Source organism: Stenella coeruleoalba (assembly GCF_951394435.1).
Source record: "Stenella coeruleoalba genome assembly, chromosome: 2".
Taxonomy (NCBI): domain Eukaryota; kingdom Metazoa; phylum Chordata; class Mammalia; order Artiodactyla; family Delphinidae; genus Stenella; species Stenella coeruleoalba.
This window is the reverse complement of record NC_137147.1, coordinates 91,104,617-91,118,097: the sequence shown is the minus strand read 5'-3', so window position 1 is coordinate 91,118,097 and position 13,481 is coordinate 91,104,617. Positions and strand designations below refer to the sequence as shown.

General features: G+C 35.9%; 1 protein-coding gene across 1 annotated transcript in view; it reads left to right on the top strand.

Annotated features, from left to right (window-relative positions):
• Window positions 1-13,481, top strand: part of CEP152 (centrosomal protein 152) — a gene marked incomplete at its 3' end in the record, with an annotated part of 86,707 nt that overhangs the window by 39,201 nt on the left and 34,025 nt on the right. The window contains exons 12-16 of the mRNA XM_079913595.1: window positions 5,869-6,064; window positions 11,387-11,509; window positions 12,139-12,248; window positions 12,997-13,125; window positions 13,249-13,384. Of these exons, the coding sequence (XP_079769721.1) occupies window positions 5,869-6,064; window positions 11,387-11,509; window positions 12,139-12,248; window positions 12,997-13,125; window positions 13,249-13,384 (694 nt within the window). The remainder of the gene's footprint in view (window positions 1-5,868; window positions 6,065-11,386; window positions 11,510-12,138; window positions 12,249-12,996; window positions 13,126-13,248; window positions 13,385-13,481) is intronic.

Sequence of the window (13,481 nt, the reverse complement as noted above, 5' to 3'; positions counted from 1 at the left end):
GCCTTTCACTTCTTTTTCTTGACTAATTGCTCTAGCTAGAATCTCTAGTACAATGTTGAATAGAAGTGGCAAGAGCAGACATCCTTGTCTTGCTCCTGATTTTACAAGGAAGTATTCAGTCATTCTCCATTAAGCATGAATTCTGGCTGTTAGTTTTTCATAGATATAGGTTCTTTAGATTTTTTTCATCAAAATTTTGTTTGTGAAACTTATGTTGTAGCATGTAGCTGTAGCTCATTCATTTATATATGTAAATATATGTGTGTGTGTGTGTGTGTGTGTAACTTTATTTGTATGAATATTCCACAGTTTATTTTCCATCCTACTGTCCATAGAGTCTTAATGTTATTTCCTGGTACAATGTGCATACATTTCTGTTGGGTATATAATATGAAGTGAAATTGCTTGTAGTACTTGTGTTTCAACTTTAATAGGTAATGCCAAGCTGTTTTCTAAAGTAGTTGTGCCGGGCTTCCCTGGTGGCGCAGTGGTTGAGAGTCCGCCTGCCAATGCAGGGGACACGGGTTCGTGCCCTGGTCTGGGAAGATCCCACATGCCGCGGAGCGGCTGGGCCCATGAGCCATGGCCGCTGAGCCTGCGCGTCCGGAGCCTGTGCTCTGCAACGGGAGAGGCCACAACAGTGAGAGGCCTGCGTACCGCAAAAAAATAATAAATAATAATAATAAAGTAGTTGTGCCAGTTTACATCCCCACCAGAAGTGTATGAAAGTTTTAATTGCTCTGTCTTCTTGCTGTTACTTGTTATTGTCAGTCTTTTAGTTTTAGCCACTTAATGTGTAGTGATATTTTATTGTGGTCTTTATTTACATTCTCCCAGATTATGAATGAGATTGCACTCCATTAAAAAATATGCCTATTTTGTTTATTGGTGGCTTGCATGTGGTGTGTGTGTGTGTGTGTGTGTGTGTGTGTGTGTGTGTGTGTGTGAAGAAGGACTTGTTCATGTCCCTCCTCAGTTTTTACATGATTTTTTGTGTGTGCATGTGTTCTGTTGATTTATAGGCGTTTTTGTTGAAAACTGTTCTAGATAAGAACTCTTTGATGTTATGTGTGTTGCAGATATCTCCTCTCACTCACTTCTTCTCTTTCTTCCCTCTGGCTTGCCTTTTTAACCTTTTAATGTGTCCCTTGATGAATGGAAGTTTTTAAACTTTAGTCAAATTTATCCATCTTCATGGTTAGTGCTTTTATAGTCCCTTTAAGAAACCTTTCCATAACTTCAGGATCATGAAGCTATTCTCTTATGCTGCCTTCTAAAAGCTTTATTGCTTTGCCTTATACTTTAGTTTTACCATCTGTCTGGAATTGCTGTTCTTATTAGGGTTTTTCTGATTATTCTTGCTCGTTTACACTTCCAAATGAACTTTATATTTTACTTGTTCTGTTCTAGGAAAAAAATCCTGATAATATTTTTACTAAGATCATCTTAAGTATATAAACCCAGGGAGAATCGATATCTTTATGATGTTGAATTTACTTAAGAATATAACATGTCTTTTCATTTGCTTAAATCTGTTTTTGTCTTTCAAGTGTGTTTCGAAGTTTTTCACATTTAGGTTTTGCACAATTCTTGTTAAATTGATGCCTCGGTATTTTATTTTGCAATAGTGAATGGCATGTTCTTTTCCATTATTTCTTCTGAGTATTGTTTGTATATATTATTTCTATATTGTGTGTTATAACCTGTTGCCTTCTAATTCTCTTATTGTTTGTAATAGTTTTTCCATTAAGTTTTTTAGATATAATTATATCATCTGCTAATGGAGATAATTTTACCTCTTCCTTTCCACTTATGCTCCAAATTGCTTTTCTTTTTATGGTTATATCAGAGTTCCTACAATTTATTTTATTTAAATAGCAATAGCAATAGTATAAATGTTCTTTTCCAAAGTGGTCGTACCATTTTGCATTCCCAGAAGCAAAGTCTGAGAGTTTCAGTTCTGTGCCATTGTTAAATCTTGATAGCCAATCTTTTAAAATTTGAGCACTTCTAGTTTGTGTGTAGTGGTATCTCATTGTGGTTTTAACTTGTATTTCCCTAATGACTAATAAAGTTAAACATCTTTTGATATGCCTTGCTTTCCTTTTTTCTTGTTGTGCTTAATTATTATTTGTATATGTTGTTTGGTCTTCATATATTTCAGGATACAAGCCCTTTGTCTGATATGTGTTGTGAATATTTTCCTCCACTCTCTGGTTTATCTTATCATTTTCTTAATGGTATCTTTTGAAGTGCAAAAATTTAAGTTTTTATGAATTCAGATTTATCAATTGTCTCATTTATAGTTCATGGTTTTTGTGTATTGTAACTCAATGTTACAAAAATTTTCTGTTATGATTTTAGAAATTCCATAGTTTTAGCTCTTATATTTCCATTTATGATCCATTATGAGTTAATTTTTTAGTATAGTGTGAGGGAAGGATTGATGTTTATTTTTTTCATTCCAGTATCCAATTGATCTAATCCCATTTGTCAGAAAAGCTTTTCTTTCCCAGTTGAGTTGCCTTGGTATCTTTGTTGATAATCAGTTGACCGTATGTTTGTGGGTCTATTTCTGTATTCTCCATTCTGTTCCAGTGATCTTTTTGGTGATAACAGTCTTGATACTGTAGCTTTATAGTTTTGAAATGGGTTGAACACATCCTTCAACTTTGTTGTTTTCCAAATTGAAACTATTCTAAGTTCTTTGCATTTCAAAATAAATTTTATGGTTAGCTTGTCAACGTCTACAAAAAATGTCCTCTGGAATTTTAATTTGAAGTGTGTTGAATCTATAGATCAATTTTGGGAGAATTGACATCTTAAGATATTGCTATTTGTCAATTATATCTTGAAAAAGCTGGGGGAATTAAAGAAATTGAGTTTTCCAGTTTCTGAACATGCATGCTATACTTCTCTATTTAGACCTTCTTCAGTTTCTCTCAGTAATGTTTAGTAGTTTTCAGTGTAGAGATCCCTTCGGTGGATATCATTTCCCTTTAGCTGAAGAACCTCCTCCGGCATTTCTTCCAGAGCATGTCTGTTGGCAACAAATTCTTAGTTTCCTTATATGAAAATGCCCTTATATTTGCTGATTATAGAATTCCGGGTCAACTGTTCTTTTATTTCAGCGCTTTAAAGATATGCTCTTCCACCGTCTCTGGCCTCATTGGTTTCTGAAGAGAAATCTATTGTTACTTGAGTCATTGTTTCTGTATGTAATAAGTAGTTTTTCTCCTGCTGTTTTCAAAAAAGATTTTTTTCTTTTTTTTTTCAGTTTTAAGCAGTTTGATTACGATGTGTCTAAGTGTGTTTTTCTTTTAGTTTATTTCATTTGGGGTTCACTGAGCTTCTTGAAAATGTAAATTTATTATGTCTTTTACCAAATTTGTGAAAATGTTGACCATTATTTCTTCAAATATTTTTTCTGCCTCCTCTTTCTCCTCTCCTTCTCGTTCTCCAATTATACATAATGTTAAATCTTTTTATATTGTCCCACAGTTCCCTGAGACACTGTCCATTTTTTTTTCTGTTTTCACGTTAGATGATTGCTGTTGAACTATTTTCAAGTCCACTCATTCTTTCCCCTGTCATTTCTACTCTATTGAGCCTGTCCAGTGAGGTTTTTTTTTTTTTTTTAACTTTTAGGTACTGTATTTTTCAATGATAAAATTTCCATTTGGTTCTTCTAAAGTTTTTATTTCTGTTGAGAATTCCTATCTTTTCATTCATTTCAAATATGTTTCCTTTACTCGTAAAGCATAGCTATTAGCTGCTTTAAATTTTTAAAACTCTTTGTGATAGTTCCAGCATTTGTGCTTTCCATGTTAGTTTTATGTTGAGTAATTTTAGATTGTATAGTAGACATTGTGATTTTTATGTTGTATAGAAATTTGCATAGATGTTTCAAATCTTAGTTCATTTTTCCAAGCCTTTGCCACATTGGTTTGAATCTGTTTTGTGTATGCACCTCTCAAGGGTTAGTCAGTGTGCGATTTGTGTGTGTGGTTCAGATTTCAGTTAAATTTCCAAATCTTTGCTGGTTTGAGGGTCTGTTCTATGCATGCATAGTTTAGGGCTTACACTGAGGCTGTTTATACACAGAATCCACTATTCCTTTCTCTGGTCCTCCCCTCCCCAGGAATCTTCCTGCACTCTCTCTTTATCATTGGTTTTAGCAATGTGATGTTGATGTAGTTTATGGTGGTTTTCTTCATGTTTTTTGTGCTTGAGGTTTATTGAGCTTCTAGGCTTAATGGGGTTTTAATTTTCAGGTAGTAGAAAAATTTTAGTTGTTATATTTTGAAATATTTTTTCTGTCTCCTCCCCACTTTTCTTCTGGGACTTAACTATAGTTAGGTTAGAAAACTTAATATGCTCTGTGTACTTCTGGTCTTCTTTCTCTCTGTGTTTAAATTTGCTGTGTCTTTATGTCTGTGGATCTTTACTTCTGCCATATTAAATATGCTGTTAATCTCATTCAGTATGTATATTTTTTCAGATGTTTTCATTTGTTGTCTCTAAGTCCAATCTGGGGCATAAAGTCTACTATTTCTCTCCTCATTGTTTTCATGTTTTTTTCTCTACCTTCTTGAACGTATGGAATATACTTAATTGTACTACCTGTGTCATTTGGGTCAGTTTCTCCTGGTTATGGTTGGTATTTCCTTTCCTTCTTTATTTGCATGCTTGGTAAATTTTGATTGGATGCTGGACATTTTGAATTTTATGCTTTAGATTTTGGACTTTATTTAAAAATATATTGTTATCCTTTTTCTGTGACACACTTAAGTTATCTGGAATTCTTTTGATCCTTTCCAGACTTCTTTGTAGGCTTTGTTAGATCAGATTTAGAGCAGCCTTTAATCTGGGGCTAATTTGCCCTTGTTACTAAGGCACTATTTGATGCTCTGTGAATTAGGAAGTCTTTCCACTATGGTTCATTTTCCTGTGGTTTTTTCCCCTGGTCTTGAGGTAACTTTCTCACTTGTATCCACAGATCTCCAGAGCTCTCTTTCTGTGTAGCTACCTCTCCCACAGTATTTCTCTCCTCAGATTCTAGCCATTTTGGTTTCCCCATACTGAATTCTGCAACTCGGTGAGATTGCTGGACTCTGGGTTTCTTCTTTCTGTGCTACAGGGTGGAAATTCTCCAGGCAGAAGGCTGTAGCAATTATAGGGCTTACCTTGTTTGTTTTCCTTTTTTCAGGGATCACTCTGATGTGCTGCATGTTGTCTAATGTTTGCACCATTTCATATATTTTATTTGGTTTTCTAGTTTTTTTAAGACAGGAAGATAAATCCGTTCCTTTTAATCCATTATGGCGAGGAACAGAAATACTCATTCCAATTTTTGAATATATTGACAAACTAAAGTGGGGACTAAATTAGCATGGCATTTATTTTTGTTATTTTTTCTTTTCAGTTGCTCAGATATCCACCTAGACTTGTGTTTTAGTAGAAGAGATACAGGAATTGTTGGTTAGGACGACTAGTGTTTTACTCTTCATTTCATCCTTTATTTTCACTTTGTTTCTCTTGGAGTAATGAAGGACATGTATATATAGCATGCAATTTACCAAAAATAAAAATGCATGTCATACTGAAGTTCGTATGGTTGAACTTTCAGTGAGGCAGCAGGACTAAGCTTAAGAAGGGTCTTCCTGTGAATGAACTTATTTCTGTATATGGGGATGTGTCAAAGGCAATATCCTGTGTATGACAAAACTTAAAATTGTTTTTGAAATACCAGTATATAGTTGTATGGGTTACAAAACATGGTTACCACTGCAGCTAGTTGCTTTTAAGGAATAGCCGTGCTTGATTTGTTACTTGATTTAACCTTAGATATGACAATTTTTCCGTTAGTGTTGTACAGCAGGAAGACCCAGCTGAAGAGCTTTCCAAAGATGAGGTCATTCTGAATCTGAAAGCAGAGGTGCAGCGTTTGCTGGGTAGCAACTCCGTGAAGCGTCATCTGGTGTCTCAGTTACAAAACGATCTCAAAGACTGTCATAAGAAAATCGAAGATCTCCAAGTGGAGAAGCATGAAAAAAGCATCGAGGTAGAGTTTATAAAATTTATAAAGTTTATAAAATGCCGTTTTTCAAGACTTCATAAAGAAAACGCTTACAGTTTTCACATTTAAATTAAACTTTTGTCTTTCAGGGATTCATTTGACTTTTTTTTTTTTAAGGCAGAATGTTTTCTTTCTTTCTTTATTTTACAAATGACTTTTATTTTATTTTTGGTCGCACCACGCAGCCTGTGGGATCTGAGTTCCCCTACCAGGGATCGAATCTGCGACCCCTGCAGTGGTAGCTCGGAGTCCTAACCACCGGACCGCCAGGGGATTCCCCGTTTGACTTTTTTTATAAGTAAAGTTTAAAGAAAGAAATGCCACTTAAAGGAATATACTTTCTGGTTACTCTTGGCACCTAGTAAATGAGATGCCAATTAGGTAAAATTCCTTAACCACAAATCCAAGGAAGCATTCTACATAACCAAGATGTCTGCATTTCCTCAAGATTGGCTTGTGCCAACAGTGCTTTAAAATCTAGTTAAATTCTCAACAGTGAAATCCTCTAGCATTTTGTCTGAGATTTCTCTGGCCCCTGTTCTTAAAATAATAGTCATTCTATATTAAAAAAAATTAATTCTATGGAGGTGGTGTTACAGGTGGGAAAGGTATGGAATCAGGTATGTCAGAGTCCTTGAAATCCACCTTTATATCCTTCAGTTAGCATCCTTGTTTTACAGATGAGGAAAATGAAGCTGGAGGAATTTGTGACCCTTCTGAGGTGAGAGTCAGTCTTTGGGCAAATTGAAACTAAAATACTGGACTAATTAATAGGTCAAGGTTATTTCTCCAAGATCGTGCTGTCAGAGATCTTTAGGGTTGCCCTCCTTCAACAGCTGCCTTTTTCACCCTTCCCTATTTCTAAATCCCAACTCATTTCTATTCCCAGTAGAAAGTAATACATGAAAGACCTAGAAACAAAGAGGAAAGGGAAGGTGAAAAATGAATGTAGGTAGTATATTCCTTTTTCTCCTGGATGGAAATGATGTCTTACTTCCTACTTTGGTACTGTTTTATCTCCTGATCCTTAAACTAGGAGTTGTATTCATTAAAACAGTCCTATTAAAGCAAAGTGTGCAAGATATTCTGTGGTGTTTATTATTATGGAATTTTAATCGTGCTAGTTTGCTTTCCAGAAATAATAGTGTGTTTTCACTGTGAAAGCCCTGCCCGGTTCGGTTCTTTCTTCCGAGTAACTACATTTGATGAGCACATTGATTTCATTGTTAATAACCAAATGAGAAATGGGAGACTGTGCTTTCCCCCAGCACATTTAACATCTTGAAATCAAGCTGTTTTAGCTTTTTCCATATGTTTCTTATAAAGGATGGGAATGAAAACTTGCATTAGATTAGAGTTGATTAGTTTAATAAGCATTTTGGTGAGAGTGTGCTAAGAGTAGGAACCTGGTTTTGAGTCTGAACCTTAGCTTAGGTATCTTGGTGCTTTCTTTGTTCTATATTGAAATCACTAGTGGCGTTTGCTGTACAGATACACTTTCACATGTGTGGCAATTGCTGGTGGCTATTCCTTGTGTTGTTTTTAGCCTTTCCCTTTGCCTCCATACTCTATAGGCTGTTTCATCAGTGGAGCGAAGGGAACTGTCTCATCTTTGAATACTCTTTTTGCCCAGCTAGCCTTTTGCCATAGTGATTTCTCAGCAGTCTGCATTTGGTTTTTCTTAAAGGGTGCCTTCAGCACTTGCTGGTTATGGTGGTTCTGCGTCACCTTACTATATAGGAACATCTTGGGAGTATTGTCTTGATAATTCTCTATGTGTTTTCTCAGTAGATATTTGCTGAATTACTACACATATTGACCCACTTCCTAGATGGGGAAGAGGGAGAGGAAGTGGTAATTTAATCAACAGGTGGTCTTGAAAGAAGCACTCAAGTTCACAGTCATCTAATTAGCAAATGGCCACCATCAAACTTGGCCTTTGCCTCCTGTTTCCCACATCTTTTCTAATGGAGCTTTCTGTTGAGTCTGTAAAGTCGGAAAGCAGGGTTGGGGGTGTATGTAGAGGAAAAGCAAATCCTTCAGTTTAAGCTTTTTTTTTTTTTTTAAGCTACTCTGTGCAAGGTCTTGTGGGATTCAAAAAAAAAAAAAAAAAGAAACAATGGCCATTCCATGAAGGAACTTAGAATCTCAAACCTCACTATCCAATGGAAATATAATGATGCCACATATGTAACTTAAAATATCTGGTAGTCCCATTAAAATAGGTGAAATTGATTTTAATAATATATTTTATTTAACCTAGTATATACAAAATATTATCTTCTCAGTATGTGATCAGTATAAAATTATTAATGAGATGGTTTATATATTTTATGCGTGTGCTAAGTCCTTGAAATCTGGCACATATTTTCTCCTTATCGCACATTTCTATTTGGACAAGTCACATTTCAAGTACCCAACAACCATGTGTGCTTACTGGCTACCACAGTCAGTACTACAGATCTGTAAGGAGATGGACATGTTATAACTTTGTGTAATAAGAATTATGCTAATTACAAAGTGCTGTTGAGAAGGAATAACTAACTGGGCTTGGGCGTGGGGCTGAGGTGGTAAGGTAGCCCTAGTGAAGTCTGTGAGGAGGGAACATTTGACCTCTGTCCTGAAGGATAAATCCAGGCGGGAAGGTGGAAATGGATATTTCGGCCTTGAGCAGAAGTATGTAAAAAGATGGAGCAAATAAGCTAGAAGTTTATATTTTATAAACTCAGTCTTTCTGAAATCTTTAATGAGGCGAAAATCATTCAGTGTCTCAATATCGATTTTTAGAAGAATGATCATGGCTAGCATCAAGTCCCGAGCTTAATGAAATGATGTTGAACTTCTGTGCTTGCTACAGGGATGTTAAGAGAAAAAACACATTAATTTAAACTTCCCTGGATGCCTTTTTAAAGAGAACTAGGCCATCAAAATCCTAAAGCCTTTCTATGGTGTTAAGAAGGGCAGCAAAAATATTTACCATGTAATCTTATTTGGCATGATTCTTTCATAAATGTTTTAAAGGTATTGATGTATTTATTGCTTTATACATACCTTATAGTACATTTTATATCTGTTTCTATCCATCTTATATAAAACAATTTAAAGTTATTACAGAGAGTCCGTTTTTTTGCTTTCATGTCATGTGACTATTCATAGTAGTGCTGTTTTATGACATTTCCAGGATAATATGTGGTGAAAGTGAGGAGTCTGCCCATATACAGCACTATAACAGTGATTGGGGGTGGATCAAATACTATGCTGTTCATTCCAGTTGAACAACTGGGCCGTTAAGGCAGAATGTGGCAAAGGCCTTAGGAAAACCAGACTGGCTTACTATCAGTCAGGGACCACATCTACACTGAATTTTTTATAAGCTTAAGAAATAAAACACAGAGGCTTTTCTGTGTCTGATACTTAATAGAGATCCGTTACCTTACCACAAGCTGTGGTTAAAGCCATACTCTAATTCCAAGGGACTTGATAGGCAGTGTTCAGTACCCAACTCAGAAGGGTCCTGGCTAGAATTTTTTGAGACATAGAAATTAGGAAGATAGTATGAGAGCTGGTATATTACATTTCTTGTTTTCTTGAAGATAATGTCTTCAGTATACCAGCTTTGGAGAGAGGTTTTATTGCTGCGTTCAAATTGTCCTTCTCTTTTGAAAGATCTTCGTAAGAGTTTTGTGCTAACAAGTACTGCAAGTACCAAGTCCCTGTGTGCCTGCAGTGTGAAAAAATGTCAAAATTGAGTATAATAGCTAGCCATGAAGATTGTTTTTTCAGTGTATCAGTATGATGTTACTTTCATTCTTAGTAATAGAAACTCACCAGTGGGGAAGGAAGCACAAATGAATATTGTAAACTTTAAAAAGTAGAGGCTAAGTTAAAAAAAGAAAAATGAAAGCCATTCTAATGAGTCAGTAAAATCCTTTAAAGTCTCATTAATACCCCCAAGTCTGGAGCAAAGCTAACAGGGTAGGTATTCTTAGCTCCTCTCTCTTCTGACTGGGGCAGGAGCAGTGGCTTCTAGGAAATGATGGCAGGTGAACCGGGGAAAGTGCAACTTCCTTCTCTGAAGGAAGTGAAGGCTGAATTGGAAGACTGAGCCAAAGCCTTCTGTCACCCCATGTAGGAATGAGATACACATACCTCCCTTTCCCCCAATGAGTAGAATGAACCTTGGTACAGAATATTTTTTAAACATTGAAGAAGAGAGCTCAGAGTTCAGGTAAATATGAAACCAACAGGTCAAATAGAGTAGATATTAAAAAAAAAATCTTTGACTTCTTCAATGAACAAGGAACTTATAAAAATGGATAAAACAATTAGATGGTAAGAGGAAAATGCAAAGTTATATATATGGAAAGATGAAAAACAAATGAACAATGAAGGCATGTAAGAGGTTCCACAAATGCAAATGAAAAAATTGTTGGAGACCCTTTTCCCCATCAAACACAATAATCATTCAAAGACAGTCACAGCCATTGGAGGTAAAGAGAGCTGGACAGACTCTTGCACCACCTGACAGGATACATTTGTATGAACTTTCTGGAAACAATTTACCAAAGTCTATCATCATTGTGTACCTATTGAATAAAATGTATGAGTTAACACTGATTAAATACAGAAATAGAATAGATGCTAAACCTAGTGGGTGAGAGTATGATGAGAAATAGAATGTTTGCATAGTCTCAAATGTCTCCCCATAAGATATTAATACTTACTATTAATTGCAAAACAGTAACTTTACAATGGAGATGCCTGCAGACAGAACCTTCGACCTTCATCAGCTGATCATCACCAGTGATGAGACATATTGATGTCATATGTCTCCTAAAAACACACACACATCACTTCTGTGGCATTCATGCGCAAAATGCATAATGTGAATTTAATAACGAAGTAACATCCGTAAAACTAAATGATTAGCATAGGTACGCTTCAAAAATGTTATGGTTTCGAAAGACAAAGACTGAAGAACTGTCCTAGATCGGAGGAGACTAATGAGACGTGACAACTGCAGGCAGCGTGAAATTGTAGACTGTATCCTGAACCAGGAAAATGATGTTAGAGGAAAACTGGAAAATTTTGTATAAGGTCTATGGATTGGGTAATAGTATTGCATCCTAGTTAATTTCCTGGTTTTGATAATTGTACCGTGGTTATATTGGGGGACAGTAATAAAAGGTATATGGAAATTATTTGTACTGTTTTTGCAATTTCTTTGTAAGTATGAAATTATTACAAAACTAGTGCTTACAATTTTTTATAAATCTGAAAAACTTCTGACTTCTTTTCAACATTTAGACTAAAACAGATACCTCAGAAAAACCAACTAATCAAGTGTGGCCTGACTCTTCCGATATGATTGTCAAAGATGATATTCTGCGACTTAAAAGTGAAATTCAGGTTTTACAGCAACAAAATCAGGTGATTAAAAAACTTTCTTCTATTTTGTGAGAATTCTCATGACCTCATTCAAAGGACTTTTCAAAAATACAGAGGCAGTATGAGTTAGTAGACAAGTATATTAGCAGGTGATTAAGGATTCCAGTTATTTCCTTTTACTGCTGGTCATAGGGTAGTATTTTCATCGGAAGGTAAGTTAGTATAATTTCAGTTTTCTGGAATTCCTCTAATTGTCTAGGAATTCAGTATTTCTCTAATAGCATGGCTAATAGAGGTATTCTTTCCTCCTTAGGCAGCCCTTGACCGGAAAGTAAAGCCGTGCTTATTTATATGGTTGGGAAGATTATCATATTCTAAGATTTATCATAAAGCATCAGTTAACCAATACTTCTCTGGTTGAATGTTTTCATACATTTCAAAATAAATACAGAATTTTAACCTTTACTCCTATCAGAAAGCTACTTGACAAATAAATGAATCTACACTCTTACAAGGCATGAAGAGACTTTTATAGAATTATGAAAATGATATTATGTCAAATAATGTTATAGGGAAAGAGATAAAGCACAGAGGATATCAGAAAATGAGATTAGACTAGTCAATAAAGATGATGGGTATTTCTTCTAAATACTTTATTCTTTTGTATTTAGGAGCTTAAAGAAACTGAAGAAAATCTGAGAAATACGAATCAAGACTTATGCAATCAAATGAGACAAATGGTACAAGATTTTGACCGTGATAAACAAGAAGCTGTGGATAGGTGAGGTCTAGACAGAGGCCTGATGTCTGTCTTCTGGGCTCTCCTTCCCTTCTCTCTCCTGATAACGCCCCCCAAGAAAAGATTCGAGAGAAATGATGGTGTGAACCCTCCCTATTGAGATCATAAATTGGAGAAGATGAATCCCTGGCTTCTCAAATTAGAATTTGGAACACATTTTCCATAGAAATAATGTTATGTAGTAAGTTGAGTTCTACAGAACACATCCAAACTGTAGTTCATTGAAATCGTAGAGCTTATTGGCTTAACTATTTTTTATAAGGCAGAAACCTGTGGGAGGAAATATGTCTTCTAAATAGGAAATCATGAACTTTGAAACAGACTTTTGGAACATAACTTACGTGTGAGTTGGTTACTTTAGTATTTGTGTTTAATATAGATAACTTGGAATTTTGGAACCACACCCTCTATTATTTCAATTAGTTTTTTATAAACAGAAGTTCTCAACACAGACTATTATACTCTGTTTGAAGGACTGGGGTATTTCTCACATCCAGATTTCTAATTTTTCTATAGAAACATTTGAAGAAAGAAAATTTTGAAGATTCTCATAAGATCATCTATTGAAAGCTAATTATTACCACTTTGGGTTGGGGAAGACCAATCTGATCTTAACTGTACTTGGCTCTAGAAGGAGGGCATGGGAAGGAAGGGAGGGAAACCAGTTGTCTCAGTGTTTCTGGTAGTGCTGGCCCTGCCTTAGATTCCGCTGTCTGCTGTCTGTTTCTAGGTGTGAGAGGACTTACCAGCAACACCATGAAGCCATGAAAGCCCAAATACGTGAAAGCCTGTTAGCAAAGCATGCTTTGGAGAAGCGGCAGCTCTTTGAGGTTTATGAGGGAGCTCGCTTGCAACTAAGGTGAGAATGAAAGAGTTTAGCTGCCCCTGAAGCTGTAGAGACAACATTCTCTTATTCCATTGTTTAGAGGAAAATTGTCTGTTCTGCAGCCTTATATTTAGTTGCTGGTTTTGTGTGTCCAAGGTCTGACTTAGATAAGGTGAATAAGGAGATGGCGGCCGTGCAGGAATGTTACCTGGAAGTGTGCAGAGAGAAAGATAATCTAGAAGCAACTCTCAGGAAGACCATGGAAAAGGAGCAACAGGCTCAAGAGAAGAAGGTACAGGACAAGTCTGTGTTGTGTTCACTTCATTTCTCACTGAAACCAGTACACTCACTCTCCTGTGAAACAGGGAAGCCTTCTGTAGAAGTCTTCA